This window comes from Spermophilus citellus (assembly GCF_964194105.1).
Source record: "Spermophilus citellus genome assembly, chromosome: 4".
Taxonomy (NCBI): domain Eukaryota; kingdom Metazoa; phylum Chordata; class Mammalia; order Rodentia; family Sciuridae; genus Spermophilus; species Spermophilus citellus.
The window spans coordinates 146,769,415-146,791,118 of record NC_138185.1 but is presented as its reverse complement, the minus strand read 5'-3'; the positions used below and the strand labels follow the sequence as shown (position 1 = coordinate 146,791,118).

General features: G+C 35.5%; 1 protein-coding gene across 1 annotated transcript in view; it reads left to right on the top strand.

The window, feature by feature from the left end:
- Nucleotides 1–10,701: 10,701 nt before the first annotated feature.
- LOC308648237 (olfactory receptor 4K13-like) overlaps nt 10,702–21,704 on the top strand; it is a gene marked incomplete at both ends in the record, with an annotated part of 102,656 nt that continues 91,653 nt past the window's right edge. Inside the window, one exon of the mRNA XM_081292895.1 lies at nt 10,702–10,880. Coding sequence (XP_081149021.1) covers nt 10,702–10,880 — 179 coding nt within the window. The remainder of the gene's footprint in view (nt 10,881–21,704) is intronic.

Sequence of the window (21,704 nt, the reverse complement as noted above, 5' to 3'; positions counted from 1 at the left end):
AAACTTCAAGTTTATATCTGGATTAGAGGAACCATGGAGAACAATATCAACAAGTTTTTCACTTTTCAAAAGATCAAATAGTGTGACACTTGGCTCTAATATATTTGTATTAAATAGGATTCAATGGCTTCTCTCAAAGTGGTACTAATTCTGGGAAAAGCAGAGTTAAAGTATCCATACCTGGATATTTGCCTAATCCAGAACTAATAAGATAAAGAAATTTATGAAGTAGCCCCTTCCTTAAAAGAATAAGTGATATGCATCCCATTAGATGGGTAGACATAAGAACAAAATGAAAAATCAAGAGAAAAAAATCATCCCAAACAGCTCATAACACATCAACAACTGAATCAATCAACAAAAGAGTAGAAGAAATGTCAAAGAAAGAATTTAGGAAGTTGATACTTAAAAATATTTAATGAATTAAAGAAGATGTAAGGAGTGAAATTAGACAGAATATACAGAAAGTGAAAGATAATTTCAATAAAGATATTAAGATTCTGAAAAAGAAAACAGAGAAAATCCTGGAAATGAAAGATTCAATAAACCAAACTTAAAATTCAATGAAAAGTCTCACCAATAGATTATGCCACTTTAAAGACAGATTTATTTTTAGGCCTTGAAGACAAATTATATAATCTTGAAAATAAAGTTGACCATAAAGAAAAGATGTTTATGACCAGAATATTCAAGAAATCTGGGATAATATCAAGAGAACAAATTAATCATTGGGGTAGACGTAGGCTCTAAAATACAAATTAAAGAAATACAGAATCTTTTCAAATAAAGAATATTAGAAAATTTTCCAAATCTTAGGACTGAAATGAAAATTCAAATACAAGAAACATAAACTGTAAATAGAAAGAATCCAAATACATCTTCTCCAATATGTAGAAAAAAATAGAGGCAGACCTCTGTGCTGTGCAGACGTCCATGCTGTGGTCTCTCCATCTACAATGTGGCTGCCCACCATCACTGAGTGACCTGCCTTGGCTGTGTCATCTCCCACCATGGCTGCCTCAATTTTGGGATATTGCAGCTGCCTCCATAGCCATCACAACATGGAAGCCTCCATCTTGGGACCCTTGACAGGGCCTGGAGGAAGCCACCGGCCACAGCACTGTCACAGCTCTGCATCTCCAAATGCAGCTGCCCATCATCACTGTGCTGACTTCTGTCACTGCCCCATCTTCAAACATGGTCAACTCCATCTTGGGGCAATTTCGACATCGTCTTGGGAAATCTCTGCCAATGCCATGGCCATCTCGAGCTTCCATCTTGGGACACTGGCTAGGGCCTAGAAGCCCAACATCAAGGTACCCACAGGTTTGCCATGCTGCTTTCATCTAGAGACACCAGTCAGGGCCTAGAGGACCATCACAAGGTGCCTGCAGGCTTGGTTATACCTGTGGTCTTCTGGCTAGGTGTGCTAATAGCCACCATTTTGCTACAGAGGTTGGAGAGAGCCATACATGGGGAAGGATGGGACCAGCTACTGAGGGTCAGTAGGTTGGAAAAGGGTGTGAGGGCATCCATTCTGCCACCTATTGGGTTCCCAGTGCACACTTAGGCCAACACTTGCTAGGACCTGACACCAACCCAGTCCCTGACTCCCTCCCTAATCTGGCATCCATCAATCCCCTGGTCCCACTTGTTCAGCAATCAACTCCCCAGACCCTAGTCTTCCAACTCCTCCATAGCCAACAACCCAGCCCAGCACTCCGAGCTTTGTGGCCAGCCTACAGCTCTCAGTGCCTGGTCCTGATCTGCCCAATACAGAACAGTTCTCCACGACAGGTGCACAGGTCCCAGTGCTCAGGACTGACGGAGAGAGAGGTGCCTGATTGGATGTCTAAAAGGCACAGAAAGGAGAGATACAGTTCAGAGACTAAATCAGAGACCAGGAATTATGGGGTCAGGGACCTAAGGAGCTAAGATCAGGCTCCTACATCACACAAATGGAACCCAAAGGAGATTCTTAGAATGCAGTATTCCAATGGGGACTGGCAATGGCTGTACCCCACCTCCAGGCTAACCTACTAAGGCTAACCCTACCACCCTAGTAACCCTCACCATCCTGAGGGTGGAGATACCAACAAACTTCAGCTATACCAACAAACTCCCTACCTATCAGCTGCGAAGGGATGCAGAAAAGTTTTTGAACTCCAACAGAAACAATTGTTCAATTTTCCTTTGAGTTTTTTTTCTTTTTCTGCTTTCACATCCCACCATTTTTGAAAGCAAGTACTCTTCATGCATCAGGCTATTGAGGACTTGGATGTCTGAACAGTATATTATGGGAGACCAACCTTGCATGTGACTGAGTCACACTCCCTGGCTGGGTGCTGAGGTTCTCAGTCACAGAAATGAGGCAGAGCTTTCCCCACCCTTCTTGGGTTCAAGGGTCGGTGTCTTGTGCATGGGTATGTCTTCCTACAGCCCCATGGGTGAAGCTATGCTCTTGCCCTGTTTAGGATAGAATGTTTCATGGAAGTGCCTTGTGTGTGTCCCTTTCTCTTACTGTGCTCTTGGGTGTGGCCTACCCAGATGTCAGTCAACCTGCTGACAGTGGACATCCTGAAGATAGACTGAGCCCCCTGAAACCTGCCCCCTTGCCTCATTTGAATAGCTTCTCCTCAATAAAAGGGTCAGCGCGTGCTCTCGCTCTCTTTCTGGGGACCCTTAAGGTCAGAGGAACCATCATAGCAAGAAAAAGGTATTTGTGTCTCTTGTGTGGTTATTTTGCACAGCCCAGTTAACCCAGTTCAACTGGAGTAACCCCTGAGACTTTTAGTGGCAAGAACAGAAACTCGGCAGTATATTACAGTTTTTTGTGTATTTTTAAATTTGTTCCTCTTTTTATTATTTTTATATATATATTGTGTGTGTATTTATTCATTTTTTTTCTTATAACTTATCTGTTTCCTTGGATTCTCTTTCTCTCTTTTCTTCTGCTAATAGCTAACTTCTATTAATTCTTCTTTCACTTTTCCTTTGGTCTTATATTTCTATCTTTTCCCCTCCTACTTTATAAATATCACATCCTTTACCACTCCTGTTCTCTCTTTTTCCACCATTGGAAATTGTAAAGCCTGTTGCATAGTCTTTATATTGCAGACAATAATTGAGCACATCATTTCTATTTATTGCAAGAAAATTGTAGGCATCTTAATAGGAGCTATTTGATTTAAGGCTGTGTATTTTTTGCATAGGGTGCTGTTAATACTGATCTCCTCATTAAAGGCAAGATACTGGAAACCTGCAGGGACACTATAAGTCTACAGGGTTAAAATTGTAATACCTCAGATCCACACTGCTAGATGGGAAGACACACAGACAATATGAAAAAACAAGGGAACAAAGCACTCCAAACAAACCAAGATGCTCTAATAATAGAATCCATTGACAACACAGTAGAAGAAATGTCAGAGGAGTTCAGAATGTACATACTTAAATGGATCTGCAATGCAGAGGATAAAGTTAGGAGTAAAGATGAAAGATCACTTCAATAAAGCGATAGAGATTATGAAAAGAAATCAAGCAGAAATCTTAGAAATAAAGGAATCAATTAACCAAATTAACAACACCATGGAAAGTGTCACCAACAGACTAGACCACTTGGAAGACAGAATAAGAGTAGAATTTTCAAACTTACATGAGCACAATAGCAGATCACATTTAGAAGGAAATCAATTTGGATTTCAATTGATTTCTCAACTCAGACCATAAGAACTAGAAGGGCTTGGAATAATATGTACCAAATTTTCTAAACCATGGAGGCTAACCAAGATTACCGTACCCAGAAAAAATATCATTCAGAATTGAAGATGCAATAAAAACCACCCACCATATATAGAAACTAAATGAATTCATAAGCATCAAGCCTACACTATGAAACACTCAATGAAATATTTCATGAAGAAATAAAAAATAAATATGAAAATCAGCATAGAGATGAATTGCACTAGAATATTCAATTAGATGTGAATCAAGTCTGAATAAGCATTAGAAATAAATCAAAATGGCTATAAATAAAAGTCATATTTCTATAATAACATTGAATGTAAGTGATCTAAACTCTTTAATCAAAAGAATTAGATTGGTAAATTGGATTAAAAAATCAAGACTCAACAATATGTTGCTTGCAAGATACTAACCTATAGACAAGAAATCCACAGAATGATGGTGAAGGGTAGAAAAAATATCATGCAAGTAGAAAAAATAGAAATCATGGGTAGCTACTCTCATATCAGACAAAGTAGATTTCAAATCAAAATTAAACAGAAGAGACAAGGAAATTCACTTCAGAGTGGTTAAGGAATTATGCAACAATAAGATATAATAATTTTATTTTTTTATTAGTTGTTCATGTCAATACAATGATGTTGACATATCATACATTTGAATCAAATGGGGTATAATTTCTATTCTTTCCAAGTGTACAGGTTGCAGAATCACATTGGTTATATGGCCATGTATATACATACAGCAATACTATTTTATTCTGCTGCCCTTCCTATCCCCCCTTCCCTTTCCCTCCCCTCCCATCATCTCTCTCTACCCAATCTAATGTGACACATTTCTCTCTTTTTTTCCTTCCCCCTCACATCATCATATATGTATTTTGTATAAAGATGAGGGTCTCCTTCCATCTTCTGTGCAATTCTCCTTCTCCCTCCCATTCCCTACTACCTCTCTTCCCTATTTAGTGGTAATCTTCTTCTCATGCTCTTCCTTCCTACCCTATTTTGAGTCACCCCCCTTATATCAAAGAAAACATTCGGCATTTGTTTTTTAGGGATCGGCTAACTTCACTTAGCATAATCTGCTCTAATGCCAATCATTTCCCTGCAAATGCCATGATCTTGTTATTTTTTAGTGCTGTGTAATATTCCATTGTGTATAAATGCCACATTTTTTAATCTATTCATCTATTGAAGGGCATCTAGGTTAGTTCCACATTCTAGCTATTGAGAATTGTGCTGCTATAAACATTGATGTGGCTGTGTCCCTGTAGTATGCTCTTTTTAGGTCTTTTGGGTATAGTCCAAGAAGGGGAATAGCTGGGTCAAATGGTGGTTCCATTCTCAGCTTTCCAAAGAATCTCCATACTGCTTTCCAAATTGGCTGCACCAATTTGCAGTACCACCAGCAATGTACAAGTGTACCTTTTTCCTCTGCATCCTTGCCAGCACTTGTTATTGTTTGACTTCATAATGGCTGCCATTCTTACTGGAGTGAGATGGTATCTTAGAGTAGTTTTAATTTGCATTTCTCTTATTGCTAGAGATGGTGAGCATTTTTTTCGTGTATTTGTTGATTGATTGTATATCCTCCTCTGAGAATTGTCTGTTCAGATCCTTGGTCCATTTGTTGATTGGGTTGTTTATTTTTTTTGTTTAACTTTTTGAATTCTTTGTATACTCTAGATATTAGAGCTCTATCTGAAGTGTGAGGTGTAAAAATTTGTCCACAGGATGTAGGGTCCCTATTCACCTCACATATTATTTCTCTTGCTGAGAAAAAACTTTTTAGTTTGAATATGTCCCATTTGTTGATTCTTGGTTCTAAATCTTGTGCTATAGGTGTCCTATTAAGGAATTTGGGGCCCAACCCCATGTGATGGAGATTAGGGCCAACTTTTTCTTCTATTAGACACAGAGTCTTTGGTTTGATTCCTAGCTCCTTGATCCATCTTGAGTTAACTTTTGTGCATGGTGAGAGAAAGGGATTCAATTTCATTTTGTTGCTTATGGATTTCCAGTTCTCCCAGCACCATTTGTTGAAGATGCTATCCTTTCTCCATTTGATGTTTTTAACACCTTTGTCTAATATAAGGTAGTTGTAATTTTGTGGATTGGTCTCTGTGTCCTCTATTCTGTACCATTGGTCTACCTGCCTGTTTTGGTGCCAGTACTATGCTGTTTTTGTTACTATTGCTCTGTAGGATATAATAATTTTAAATATTTATGTCCCAAACAATGGTACACTTGTATATATAAAACAAATTCTTTTCAATATAAAGAATCAATAGAATTCAATATATTAATGATCAGTGATCTCAACATACCTTTCTCACCAAAAGATAGATGAGATAGATATAAATGAAGTAAAGACACTTCATACTTAAAAGATAACTATTACTCAAATGTGTATAACAGACATTTGTAAAATATTTCACCCATCAACAACTGAATTCACTTCTCACTGGCAGATGAATCATTCTCTAAAATAGATCAGATCTTAGGACACAAAACAAATGTTAGGAAATACAAAAAGTAGACATAATTCCACATAATTTGTCAGACCCAAATGGAATGAAATTAGAAATAAATGTCAAGAGAAATCATTTTAACCTCTAGAGATTAAATAATAACATGTTGGAATGAGGATTAAACTGGGGACGAAATCAGGGGAAAATTCTTTTTAAAAATCTTAGAATCTGGGACAGTATGAAGGCAATTTTTAAAGGAAATAGCACTGGGTTCCTACATTAAAAAAACAAATCCCCAAATAAATAATCTCATGTTACACCTCAAGGCTCTAGAGAAAGAAGAACAAACTAATTCCAAAGTGAGCAGAAGATAGGAAATAATTGAGATCAGAGCCAAAATCAATGAAGTTAAGATTAGAAAGAGAATACAAAAGATCAATGAAACAGAAAATTGGTTCTGTTAAATGATGAAACAAGATTGATAAAACCTTAACCAAACTAACCAAAAGAAAGACAGAGATGGCCCAAATCAATAAAATTGTAGATGAAAAGAACATATCACCACAGACACTTCTGAAATGGTTCTTCAGAGGATCATTAGAAACTATCATAAAAATTTGCACTTAAAATCTCCTAAAGCACAAGAAGTAAAATCAAGAATCAAAAAATGTGTGGAGTCAAGCTAAAAAGCTTCTTCTCAGTAAAGGAAAAAAACAGTAATGTGATGAGAGAGTCTACAGAATGGAAAAAAAAATCTTTATCACATACACCTCAGACAGAGCACTAATCTTCAAGCTATAAAAGAACTAAAAAGAAACTTAACATCAAAAAAAAACCGCATAAATAACTCAATCAATAAATGGGCGATAGAACTGAACAGACACTTCACAGAAGAAATACAATTGATCAACAAACATGAAAAAATGTTATCTCTAACAATTAGAGAAATGCAAATCAAAACCACCCTAAGATTTCAGCTCACTCTAGTCAGAATGGCAATTATCAAGAATACAAGCAATAATAAGTCTTGGAGAGGATGTGTGGGAAAGGTACACTCATACGTTGCTTGTGGGAATGAAAATTGGTGCAACTGCTCTGGAAAGCACTATGGAGATTCCTCAGAAAACTTGGAATGGAACCACCATTTGATCCAGCTATCCCACTCCTCAGTTTATACCCAAAGGACTTAAAATCAGAGTACTACAGTGACACAACCTCAGCAATGGTTATATCCACTCAATTCCTAATAGCTAAACTATGGAACCAGCTTAGATGCCCTTCAACAGATAAATGGATAAAGAAAATGTGGTACATATACATAGTGAAATATTACTCAGCCTTAAAGAAGAATGGAATTATGGCATTTACAGATAAATGGATGGAACTACAGAATATCATACTAAGTGAGATAAGCCAATTCCCTAAAACCAAAAGCTGAATGTTTTCTCTGATTAAGGGGTTGCTAATCCATAGTGGGGAGGGATTGGGAAAAATGTAGGGAAGAATGAAGGAACTTAGTGAGGGGAAGGGTAGGGATGTGTGGATGGGAAGGACAGTAGAATGAGACAGACATTATTACCCTATATACATGTATGATTATGCTATTGGAGTGACTGCACCATGTACAGCCAGAGGAATGAGAAATTGTGTTCTATTTATATACAATTTGTAAAACTACACTGTACTGTGATGTATAACTAATTAGAACTAATATTTTTTTTTAAAAAAATCTTAGAATCTTGAAGATACTGACAAATTCCTAGAGACATCTGACCTACCTAAACTGAACCATAAGGATATAGAAATCTTAAATAGATCATTTTCAAGTAATGATATTGAAGCAGCCATCAAAAGCCTTCCAACAAAGAATACCCAGGACAAATTCTTCAGCTGGGTTCCACCAGAACTCTGAAAAACTAATACCACTCTTCCTCAAATTCTTCCATGAAATATGAAAGGAAGGAACCCAGCCAAATTCATCCTATGCATTCAGTATCACCCTGATACCCAAACTAGACAGACACATAAAGGAAAGAGAACTTCAAGCCAATATCCTTGACGAACACAGATGAAAATTTCTTAATAAAGGTTTGACAAACTGCATACCAAAACATATTAAAAAATAGTTATCTATGGTCAAGTGGGTTTCATTCCAGGGATGCAAGTTTGGTTCAACAGAAAGACTTCAACACACAGACTTGAGAAAAAGAATCACCTGCTTGTACCAATAGATGCAGAAAAGGCATTTGACAAAGTACAGCACATATTCATGTTGAAACATGATAAAAAAATACAGATAGAAGGAATTTAGTTCAATATTGTAAAGGCCAGCCAAGGCCAACATCAAACTGAAAGGAGACAAATGGAACTCATGCCTTTTCACATCCATATGTGCTTTGCCACTTTCTTAAATAGGAAACAAATTCATGTGCACTCTATTCCCATCAAAACTCAGTAATACATTTCTACACTATGTGTGCTCTCTAAGTGCTTTGTGGAAATGTTTTTATTACTGACTGAACACAAACTAAAGGCATGGATTTTTACCCTATGCACCAAACACAGTCGAAAGGAGAGTAGTTATTGACCATCTTATAGCCCCAGGAAAGACAGTAAGAGAGACTGGCTCCCCAGTCACACTCAATCCATCTCATTCTCCATTTTTTTTTTCTATAGAGAAAGTCAACATTGCTTGATCCATTATTATTCATTTATTTTTCATTTCTTTTCAGGTCACTGTTCTTATATAGTATATAATACTCAAAAATTGAAGTTTTTGGCTAGGTGCAAAGGCACACGCTGCCACTGCTTGGGAGGCTAAGGCAAGAAGTTCAAAGTTCCAGGTCAACATGAGCAACTTAGTGAGATCCTTTCTGAAAAGAAAACAAACAAATAAATAAATAAATAAATAAATAAGAATATATAGGGCTGAGGATGTAGTTCAGGTAAAATACCTCCGAGTTCAATCCCTAGTACCAAAAATTAAATGAAACTGAGGTTATTATTTTATTTTACAGGAAAATAAATAAATAAATATTCAAAAATTTAGGAATAGTTTTTCCTAGTAAATATGGAGGCCAGGACTACATTTTAAGTCTTAAATGTCTCTTTCTTTATTCTAATTGTGGGCTAAGGAATATTTTCAGATTATTTTATGAATTACTAATCCCCAAGATTAGAAATCAGAGCAGATTTCTACCTTCTGTTCTGGAGTACCAGAACCAAGATGTGGAACATATGTATTTGCATTTTTTACTGTTTGTGTCTCTATGGTTGTAGTATTCATAAGAGTTCTAAAGAAAAAATAAAGAAAATAAAAAGAAATTTTTATTTTCTTTTTATTTGACAAAGTACAGCACATATTTCTAAATCAAAATTTCCAAATCAAAATTAAAATGTCAGATAAACCTAAGATAGATGTAAACCCACAGTGTCTGTTCAATGTGGGAAAATTGAATGCCAGAATAAGAATGAGTGAGCCAGGGTGAGTAAACCAGAGTCAGTCTGCACAGGTGTGAAACCTCAGAGGAAAACACTGGGTGCTAAAAAGAGAAGGTAATCACTTAGGAACCAAGGAAACAAACACTATTTGCAAAAGCTTTGAAGCTTCCTAGAGGCTGTGTGCAGTATCAGAGATTGCAAAAGGAAGAGCTCTAGGCTGGAGTCAGGCAAAGATTAAAAAAAATAAGCAAGATGACAGAAGAGACCAGAACTTCTGTTCAGAACCAAAGTATGAATTAGAATATTTCTCCAAAAGAAAAAAATAAAGTAGAACCCTGAAAAATATTTATCCTATTGTTTAGAAACTTCACTGGAGGGTGCTTTTTAAAAACATGATTGGAAGTAGAAAGTAAGAATAAATATTAAATTATGTAAAGTTTAAAGATTTAAAAAGAAGTGAAATTAATGTTTTATTTTTATGATGAAAGAGAATATACTATAGCTGTATAGCTGAGAGGAGAAAGTAAGTTAAATTTATGTATATATATATATACACATATATATTAATAAAATATATATTTATACACACACATACGAGAGAGAGAGAGAGAGAGAGAGAAAATTTCAACTTACATGTAATTAACTAAGAAGGGGAAAAAAGAAAAAAATACTAGTCACCAAATGTTAAGTGACTGTTTTATCCACTGGAACTTATTTGACCAATAGTAATTAAGATTTTATTCATAGACTCAACTGGACTTATGGATCATGAACTCATAATAGTAACAACAAATGCATGTGAAGACACAATTTAGGCCTGAAAACTAGATGTATAGAATTTTCTAATAAATTTCTCATCTTTTGGAACTTTCTAGAATAAAAATTCAATAATGTCATTGTGCCATATACTAATCAATTGAAATTATGTTTCATAAATGTCCATCTTCTCTCTTCCTACAGGAATCAAGTTTTCACTTCCTTTATGTCTACACCTTCAAAACATCACAGGTTACATTAGCATTTTTCCATAGTGGTTTCATTAGTGAATGGATACAAAGAACAGCTCTGTAATATCCGAGTTTGTTTTGTTAGGATTCACCAGCACTTGGGAACTTGAAATTTTCTTCTCTTTTATATTTTTGCTGGCCTATGCAGCAATCATGGCAGGAAACCTTCTCATTGTGATCACTGTGACCTGTGACTCTCATCTTCATTCCACAATAATGTACCTCAATAAACCCCATTACTGAAGAATCAGATAAAATCAGCCACGAGCAGACTGAGAACCTGGTGCATCAGCCCTGTACAGACTTTCTCAAATAAGTTGTGAAGAAAAGTGTGTTAGTGGATAACCTATATAAATTTCATTTCAGAATAGGTTGGTATTATTTTTTATTTGTATATTTTATAAAATAATCATATTGTAAATTGAAGTTATTAAATATAATTTTCTATCACTATATTCCTTTGACATTTGGTTTTATTGGAACTAATTATTTTCTTAGAAATTTAATATGTATTTGGACTAATAGATTATTTTTAAAATATAATAAAGTGTTAAATAGAAAAATAGTTCATTAACTTTAGAAACCCCAAAGTATCCCATACTCATTCCCTTTAAATAAAGAAAAATAAAATTAATTTATCTACTTTTAAGTAGGAATCTTTCAGCTAAGTTTTCTTGATGACTGAATATAATTAAAATGTGGGAATTTTTCCAAACCCACATGCACATATACACATCACATACACTTAACATATTTTAGATCTTATGTACATAGATTTTTTCTTAATAAGGAAGAGAGGCTAGTTTTTATAAGTGGATATATGCATATAGAATTTTCTATCCCTTAAAATGAAAAGCACATTTTTTTTCTCAAGAAAATTGAAATTGCATGTGACTAGTTGTACATAGCACACTTTGTCTTATACTTTCATTCATGTTTTTTCATATTTGTTTCATATCTTTTCATAAACAAATAGCAGTGCTCTTATGACTTTAATTCCCAGGGACAAAGAATATATGAAGTAGCCTCTATTTATTCAGGCATTTACACCATACATCATCTCATTAAGTTGCATCAAAAAAGCCTTAGAGTATACTAACTTGTAAGTTTTGATCTCCAGTCTGTGGGAATTGGAATAAACAAACATTTTATGTCATTTTTCATATCAAAGTAAATGCTCTGTTTACCAAACTCCTAGTGACACCTGCAGTCTTCAGTCCCATAATTCTCCTACACTGCCTCTAAGCAATATGCTATAGCTAAGAGAGTTAAAGGTCACTTAAAGACCTGTATTCCTAGGCACATGTTTGCAGAATATTTTACAATGAATTGTTATTTTAATAAATGTAGTAAGAAGCATAGGGTCCTTGTGTTTCTTAGGCATCTTTGTATTCATTCCTGTAAAATATTTCAATTGTAGAGTCAAATGTATGCACTTGTGGTCGTTCTGGTCACTGGTGTGGTCAATTAGTCCATTGGCTACCTCAGTCACAGGAATAGAGATGTGGAGTCAACACACAGACACCAGGGGCTGGTGAGAAGCTGGCTGGTGACAACGGCAGTCGATGTCCAGCAGCCTGTTTATTTTTGGAATGCATACAACTATTATAGGGTTCTGGTGAGGCATGCCCACCAATCATACATAAGCAAGATAATATCCATAAGCCAATCATCTTATGCCTAAGGTAACCTCATTATGAGGAAGCTCTAAATATTGCTATCATGGTGGAAAGCAGTCTGGAAGGGTCTTTGTCCCTAGGGGAGGAGGCCTTCTGAGTCAGGGGTTTCATGCCCTGATGCTCCTGACTATCAGTTTCCTGGCCTGGTATTTTGGCATCGCTAACCACAAGTGCTAAGAATGTGGTTTCACTAATGGTTCACTAGAGCAGAGAACCCCATCCTGCAGATGTTTCTGTCAGGCTTGAACAAGTATAGATTTTTCAAGCACTCCGAGTTGCTCGTAGCTGCTAGCTGTAAACTGAAAGTTATTCCAACAGGTACTGATATAACAAATAACCTTACCAAATTTCTTAGGTTTTGCTACATCGGTTTCAGATATTCTTTTACCACAAAGTGGATTTTTCATGATAACAAAGATCCCTAAGCAATCCTTCACATAAAATTTTCATCATGGGAAAGATCATTTTAATCATGGGAAAAATAATTTCCCAGCTTTTGTGGAAAAAGTGAATTTTTCAGTTTTCTGTTATAAATCTCTCTTTTGAATTTGTGATTTACTTGTTATGTTTTCTAGTATATTCTATTTTATGGACTTTTTACCATTTATCTCTTTATATTTATTAAAATGTTACCTTTTTATTCACTTTTAAAGTTTTGTTTATAGATGTTCTTCCTCATCGATGTATTTCAAATGTATTCCTCAATATTTTATTGTATTATTATTGTATTGTTTTTGAACTTGTAATTCAATGCTTCCAGACTGCACCTTTGGATACATGTAGAGTAGAAACCAATTTCATTTATGTTCTTTAATGAGCCACTATTCCCAGGAACACCTCAGATTTAATCTGCCCTTCCTCCATTGTCTTCCTTGGTCAGCATCATAACATACATCTCTGTGTGGATCTCGGCTCATATATGTTTGTGTGTGTATGCACGTATAAAACTGAGAACTATGTTCCTATTCAGTTCCATATACCTTTTGTCTTATGATTACTTTATTAATTTGTGGACTATCAATTTATATATGGTTAAACAACTGGTTGACATGTTCACAATCTTTATGTTCACAATATTTTCTATTCTATTTAAAGTTGGGTTACTATAGCATAAATCTTAATGATAGCTTTGCAAAAAATTTTTAAAAGTTATTGAGTATGTATATTTGGGATAATATTGACATATTTTGCTATGTTGGTTATCCTACGTATGAGCATTGACATAAGAATATCTCTCTGTTTATTTGAATCACAATTTATATTACATAAAATCTTTATGATTTACTCTGTAATGCTCTTCTTTTATTTTCAAGTTTCAAATATTTGTTTTAAGTTTGCTGTTGCAGGTAATTAATGAAATTTATATTGCTATAATATATTTCGATTACTGGTTTTGGCTATTGCATTAGTGTTGCAATGAACTGCAAGTGTCTTTTTTTTTTTAAAGAGAGAGTGAGAGAGGAGAGAGAGAGAGAGAGAGAGAGAGAGAGAGAGAGAGAGAGAGAGAGAGAGAGAATGAGAGAATTTTTAATATTTATTTTTTTTTTAGTTCTCGGCGGACACAACATCTTTGTTTGTATGTGGTGCCAAGGATCGAACCTGGGCCGCACGCATGCCAGGCGAGTGCGCTACCGCTTGAGCCACATCCCCAGCCCTGCAAGTGTCTTTTTGACTTACTGATTCCATATCCCTTGAACATATGCCCAGGGGTGATGTTGCTGGATAATTATACTCTATCTTAGTTCAGTGTTGTTATTGTATCCATTTGAAATCTCTTTAGGTTTGTTTGATTCTCTTGATTTCCATTTTATGGTCTTTCCCTCCTTCTTTGTTTAATATGTATGTATTGAATCTCCATATATTCCATAAGTAATATATATGAGCATATGTATGCATATGTGTGTCAAGTGTTATAGAAAAAAATGTATACTCACAGAATTACTACTCTTCTTTCATCTTCTCTCAAACCTATCCAGTACCCCATCTTTTCCATTTCATAGCCATTTGCCACTTGAAAAAAAAAGTTTGATTATTTTGTGTTTTGTTTTCTGCCCAGATATGCAGATATGTAATTTCACCCTATTTTCCCTTTTATCTTGTAAAAAACTACAAAAGGTAACTTTCTGTAGAATTTTTTGAGGGGGTGGGTACCAGGGATGAACTCAGGGGTACTCGATCACTGAGCAACATCCCCAGCCCTATTTAGAGACAGAGTCTCACTGAGTTGCTCAGTGCCTCACAGTTCCTGAAGCTGGCTTTGAACTCTTGATCCTTCTGCCTCAGCCTTCTAAACCACTGGGATTACAGGTGTGCACCACTACGCCCAGTTATTACTGTAGATATTATTTTGCTTTTTTTTTCCTTACAGCACTGCTTTCTGGAGATATTATATATGATCTTCAAATAAGTCACAGCAAAATTTCCTGTTCTTTACCATAGCCACATCTTAAATGGTATAATAAAAGTAATATGAAAGATAAATGAAAGAAACACAATTCCATGCTCTCTGGCAGCGTACTCAGCCTCAGTAAGCCATCCCGTGACTGGGTCTAAAATGTCCTTCCTGAGTCTGACTGCTCCTTCCACCTACTTAAGCAAGATAGTCTTTGGTTTATTTTGTTCCTCAGCTCATTCAGGTTTGTATTTCTGTGTCATTGCTGGACTGGCCTTCAATTCAAGAGCTTGTATATCCTTAGAATTTGCTGCAAATTTGTCACAAAGAAAATATTTTTATTTTTGCAGATGAAATTGTATTGACATTTTCTATGAATTTGTACCTGGTGCCTAGGCTGGTGTATTTTACTCTGTAATTGATTCAAAATAAAGGCACTTAAAACCTGTTCCTCCCTTTTCCCACCACTTCTAAGGGTGATTTGAAAGAAAAAAAAAGGTTGAACCTCATTCTAACTCCATGCACATACATTTTAAATTATTAACAATGATTATTATATATACAAGAACCTGTCTTGTCTGTGACTTATTAAAAATTTTTGAAAATATTTATATTTTGATAATATTACTAGAGTAACTTGACTTGTCAAAAAGAATAATAAAAATACAGTAAAAATATGATATTTCTCAAAACCCTCACAAATAAGGTGCAGATGCATGGCTTCGATATTTAGAGGTATCTTCCTGTGGAAGACATATGTAATGTATGGGAATGGAAACTAACTTTATTAGAATTAGTATCAGTAAAGTCCCTGTGTTTGTAAGGTTGGCAATTTAAGTGGTATTTTGCCTGTGGTACCACAGGCAGATTGAACATGCAATCAACAGTGAGAGCAATGCTCTTCATACAGCTGTGCATAATTCTATAATCTCATAAAGATCTGATTCCCTGGTATTACCATATATTTCATCATCTTTCAAAAGGTCCATTAGTCCTTCCAAGTAAAGGTAGCCAGATTAGATTTCATTGTCTGTACCTAAAAGCTTTACAGTTACAACATATTCTTACATTTTCCATCTCTTATTTGGTTACTGAGAGGGACTAATGTGATAACTAAAATAATAAGCAAGAATAATAGCATAAAAGTATGCATTTATCTCCCTACCCCCATTATTAAAACTATACAAACTACCCATGTGAATTAAATGGATTATGTTGTTTCCTGCAATTTTCTTACAATAACCTGCTATTTCCACTATTGCTTTACTTAGTCTTCATTTTTTTATATAAAGTAAAAACTGTCATGGCAAACAACTAGAATCCCTTGCAACCAGGCTGGACAGAAAGAAGTTGTTGAAGGTGTCCTGAAACTGGACACATTTACAGTTTTGTATACATCTGAAGATTTTTAAAGCAGGTATTAGCAGAAAAAAAATATTCAATTTATTCAATTTTTGTAAAGACATAGTATGAAATACAGGCTAAGAAACACTGACTTTTATAACAGAATGGATTATTATTTGTGATAAGCCAGGGAAAATTAATTATCATAGTAAATTTACTAAATTTAATAAATTTTTCTCATCTTGAGATTATTATAAAAACAATGAAAATTCAATCATTTATCAACTACTACTAATAATAGCAATAATGATAATCACATGAACAAACACATTCATATTAGTTCCATGTGAAGACTAAAGGAGAGAATTATAATAAAAGGTGGACCCCATACCTATTATACAGAAAACTCTTTGTGCATAGGCTATTTATTTTCACTAGACTATCAGCTCCTGAAGGGATAGAGGCCTGTTTCTGCATTTGTGTACCTTATGTTAGCCTAGTGACTGGCATAGAGTGGCACTCAACAAACATTTGCTTTAAGTATTATCTGATTAATTGTCCAGAAAAGGAATGGAACTAACAAAAGCTTGAGGCACTGAGAAATTGTGGCTTATAGGTGCAATGTAATGATTAAACTCCAAACCAGTACATGCTGTTCTGCAGAAGATACATTCTCTGCTGCCTTGTATCCTTCTGAATGTCCTCTCTACCTTTCATAACCCCTACCCCTACTACTGTGTATTCCTCTCTCCTTAGTAAAGTGTAACCGCCTTTGTGGTACCTTGTGGCAAAGGTGACATTTTTAACACCTGAGTATAGTCCTAAGGTCCCACCTCAGCATGCTCTCATCTCATACACATTTAGCTTAATCTCATTATTCAATAATGAAGAATGAAAAAATAATGATTCTACAGATAGCTTGGATAAGAGAAAGATAAAAAGAAGTCATCAGCTCAAAAATCCTTCTTCAGTCTCCCTAGTATGACCAACTGCATCTGCATATTCAAACTATCATTAATGCTAAAGACTGGACAAGTACTTTGTAGCCCTGAAGCATTATTCCCTCAACAAACCAAATTCCCATAAGAATCACCTATTGAGAGTTTGTAGAGTTTTCTGGCACTTACTGGCCACTACCTAATTCTAACAGATTATATTAGGAGGTCTGAAGTTTAGAGTTATATAATCCAATGAGCTGTACTTTATTATGGAACTCTGAATTCAGAAGGCTGATGACCATCTCCATTTCCCCGTTAGAATTGTGTTTCTTGTATCTGAACTGGTAAGAAGGCATCGTTAGCATTAAAGTCGATGCATTTGCCTATTAGAGCTCATACACAATAGCAATTGTTCAATAAATGTGTTGTGACTTGATATGTAAAAGGCAGAATCTCAGGTTTCAGAAAACACTGCAGAAATTCTGAAAAGTTTTCCAAAAGAAGAATTAAAAACAGATTTGTGTGTCTGTATGTGTGTGTGTGTGTGTGTGTGTGTGTGTGTGTTAGTTACTGGGGATGAAAACAGTAGCAGTAAAAGCTAATGATAAGATTTTCAAGAAGTTCATAGTAAAGGGGTTGGCATATAATAATATTAATGTATAAATAAAATTATTATCATTGAGGAAAAATGTTAAGCCTTTATTATATGTCGGACACTGTGCTAGGTGCTAATATGCCAATAATAATATATCAAAAGATTTACAAAAATTGAAGTGAGAAAGAAATACATAAAAACAACTGCATACAGATTGTAAGGGTAGTGTTTTGGGAACACAGAAGAGAGAATTATCAATTCTGACTCAGTGTGTTAGGAAATGTGCCACTGAGAATGTCTCAACTTAGAATTTGTGCATGAGTAGCATGAGTTAGAAAAGCAAAGGATAGCTCATTGATTGGCACATATGTGTTTCTTCTTAGGAGGAACTCGAATTTCCTGAAATCTTTCTTTCTAAATGCTTTATGGAGAGAGCTGGGCTGCTATTAAATGAGTTTTTAAAATAGCCAACTCTCAAGGACTCTTGCTAATTTCAGAGATTCTGAGCATCGCTATTCCTAGGCAGAAGTTCTACTTGGAATTTTATTTTGTTATTATCCTTGTTGATTAGGCTCCATCCAGTTCAGGAGAGAAACTGCTCCAATTAAAGAACTTTTGCCAAGAAGTTGGGAAGAATGAAGAGCTTAGGAAACACAAAGATGTGCTAAACAAGAAGTGCAGACCTGTCCTACACACCTCTTACAGCCTGCAGGAAGCACAGAAGTTAGAAGATCAAGAATTCAGCTTTACTTCCATGACTCCACCAATAATTCTCTCCCCTCTCTGAGCCTTGGCTCACTTCTGTTGTGTGAGCTGCTCCGTGGCATTCCCAATTCCTCCCCACAGTGGGAAGAGCAAGGATTCCACACACACTTTCTCTTCAAAGTAAGTCAGCCTGGAGAGAAAATGATGAAAATGGAGACCTGGAAGGACTGAATAGGTGAAAGTCAAGAAAAGTTTGAGCCTTGTCATTTACTCAGAGAAGTGAGGAGAATAGGTAAGGAGGCAGATAAAGAGAAGCAATGTTTGTAGGGGGGAGTTTCAGCGGGGCTTCCTGGTGAGAAGAGGGGTGGTGGAATCTAAAATCTGACATAAGTTTCAGAAATAAATTATTAGTTCCTGACTCCATCTACTATACAACACATTCCCTTGGAGGTTAGGAAGACCCAAGTTCTCCTGAATTGGTCAGAATCAGATAGCACAGTGGGAGTCCAACTTCACAAAGGCAATATTTGATCAGGAAAGGAGACTCCTCCTTAACCAGGCAAAGTGTGCATTCCATGACTGTGTGCTCTGGAAATCTTTAGTTTCTGTCCCATCCCAGGGTTGACAGAGGACTTAGACCCACTTGGCTACACAGGGGTGTCTGACCAGCAGAGTTCTGCAACAGTGCTGTGGTCAAAAACCAGTAAGACACACTATTCAGGTGATATCATAGCATTCAAATCAGAAACTGAAGTAAATGTGCTGCTGACAATTTAAATTTAGAGAAGACCAGATCACCAGCTCAAGTCTTGAACTCAAAATAAATATTTTCCCCAGAGAAGGTTTACACACTCCTTCTGCTGTGGTGCAGCAAGCAGGGGTAAATGCGTTTGTTATCAGACAGGAGAACTATGTAAAAGATGAGAGGCAAAATCCTGACTCTTGTTAAGTTTTTCTCTGAATTTTAAGTTATAGCTAATACAATATTCATGTACCAAAATTTCCAAAATCATGGCTGAAAAATTGAATCTTGTGAAACAATGGAAAAATTAAGATTTTTATTATATACAGAGTGTTCTGAGCATGACCAGTGTTTTCTTGTTGCCTAAAGTTAATAGGATGAATAATGAGATTCAAACCAATGTTGATTATTGATTCAGCTGATGATACACTTTGTCACAGTGTATTATAGAGTTCAATTTAACTTATTGTGAACAAAGAGAAAAGAAACATGGCAGAGCATCAACCCCATGCCAAAGAGAGATCATGTGTTAACTACATCATGCAAGAATTTCCTTCAGAACAGCAGAGTTTAATTCAAATAGCAACACAGTATGGAAAATGACTCAGTGTATGAATGCAATAATGATGCTATTTATTCCATTATTCAGTGTTTCCTTTTTACTAGGTAATTGCCTACTAATTTTAATAATTGTATTATAAAACTTATAGTGTTTAAATGCCTGTAATGGTATACAACCTATTCCAGTGATAAGCCTAACTCCAGGTTTATGGGCATTTAAATTTGCTGTCGTTAATTCCGGAGTTTAAATCCCTTTGCTTTACCCTAATGAACTAAGTAAGTAGTAAGAATAGTGTCAACAGTTAACATTTACTGGGTGCCAGCTGTGTGATGAATGTTGTGCTAAGGACTTTTTTTTTTAAAGAGAGAGGTGAGAGAGAAAGAGAGAGAGAGAGAGAGACAGAGAGACAGAGAGAGAGAGAGAGAGAGAGAGAGAGAGAGAGAGAGAGAGAGAGAGAGAGAGAATTTTTAATATTTATTTTTTAGTTTTCGGCTGACACAACATCTTTGTTTGTTGTGCTGAGGATCGAACCCGGGCCGCACGCATGCCAGGTGACCGCGCTACCACTTGAGCCACATCCCCAGCCCCAGGACTTTTTATATACTATATTAATTAAAGTTTTTTACTTCTGAGTCATATTCTTTATGTTAGTTTTATGATGTGGCACAGTACTTAGAAGATTATATAATATACATAGTACCAGTGGGTACATTTTGGTGGTAGAGAAAACCTAAGCATGTTTCCCCCTCATCATCTAACACAAAGTCCTTCAGACAACTCAGCATTCAGGGAAATCATGGAATTCCTGCAATTCTTTTATTCTTTTTGTTGCTCCATAAATAGCCCTTAAGTAGAGATTTCACTGAGATAAGTTACAGATCATGTGAAGAATGGAATCAGGAACAACTCAAAAGAGTATTTTTCAAAGCAGGAGAGATTTTTTTCTATTTACAAAGAAGTTACATCCCTGCATCTAAATCCTTAAGCCCATTTGTTCATAAGTGCAAGGAAGCACTGTACAGGTGAGGGCTTGAGGGCTAAATCCTACAGCTGAAAATTTGTGGTGGATGCAGTTTGGATCTAGCATATAGCTCTGCATGTGTTCTATGAGTGACTGTTAATTCAGTGGCTATTCCACAAGCGACACATTCACTTTTATAAATTTGTCCTACTCTGTAGGACATATGCAATTTTGTATTTCATCAATTTTGAAGTTGTGTCTAAAAGTATTTGCCTCACCCAAAGTTTTGCCTGCTCTCTCTCACACTGTTTTTGATTTTTTTAGAGATTTTAGCTTTCAATGTGACATTTAAGTTTATTATCCACTTTAAAGTTATTTTTTGTAGAAGTTATGAGATTGAGTTTGAGCTGCATTATGTTTGTGTTGTTTTCCTCTACTTTTTTGTATATCCATTTTTCCATAATGATTTGCTTCAAAGACCTTTTTGAATTTTAAGTATAATCTCATGTTTTATCTATTTTACACAAATATGTTAATCTATTTAAATCTTCATCACCCTAAAATCATTCTTAATTATGTTTCTGCTCTGTTCATTCTGTCATCTTTCCTATCCTTGCATCCCCAATACTGAGTGTCCACTCACTGTCTCAGTTTCTTGCTTTCACATTGATTTAGTTTCCCCAGTTTTCAATCAATTAACTTATTTGCTGAAGGATAGAATATGAGTGGATAATCAAGTCTAAAGGATCACACCACTTGATACCAGAGAGAGCTATTTTCTAAGCTCATTCAGATCACAAATATCTTTAAGTAGTATCTCAGCCATCAATCTTTCATTTCCGAAACATTATACTTAGTTGTAAGTTAATGTATGTGTTTGCAAATAAAATATTTGATTTCAGAGGTACAGTAGGATATCTTCACATTTTCCTTTTAATTTTGAATTAAGTTTATATTTAGCTAATAACATAAAATGTACAAACTTATGGGTACATGACATATTTTGAATCATAAACATTTATCATTTCTTTATAATGAACATATTAAAATCCTTTATTGTAATTTTTTGAAATGGATGTGCAGGTTTTTCCATTTCTTAGCTATTGTGGATAGTGCTGTAATAA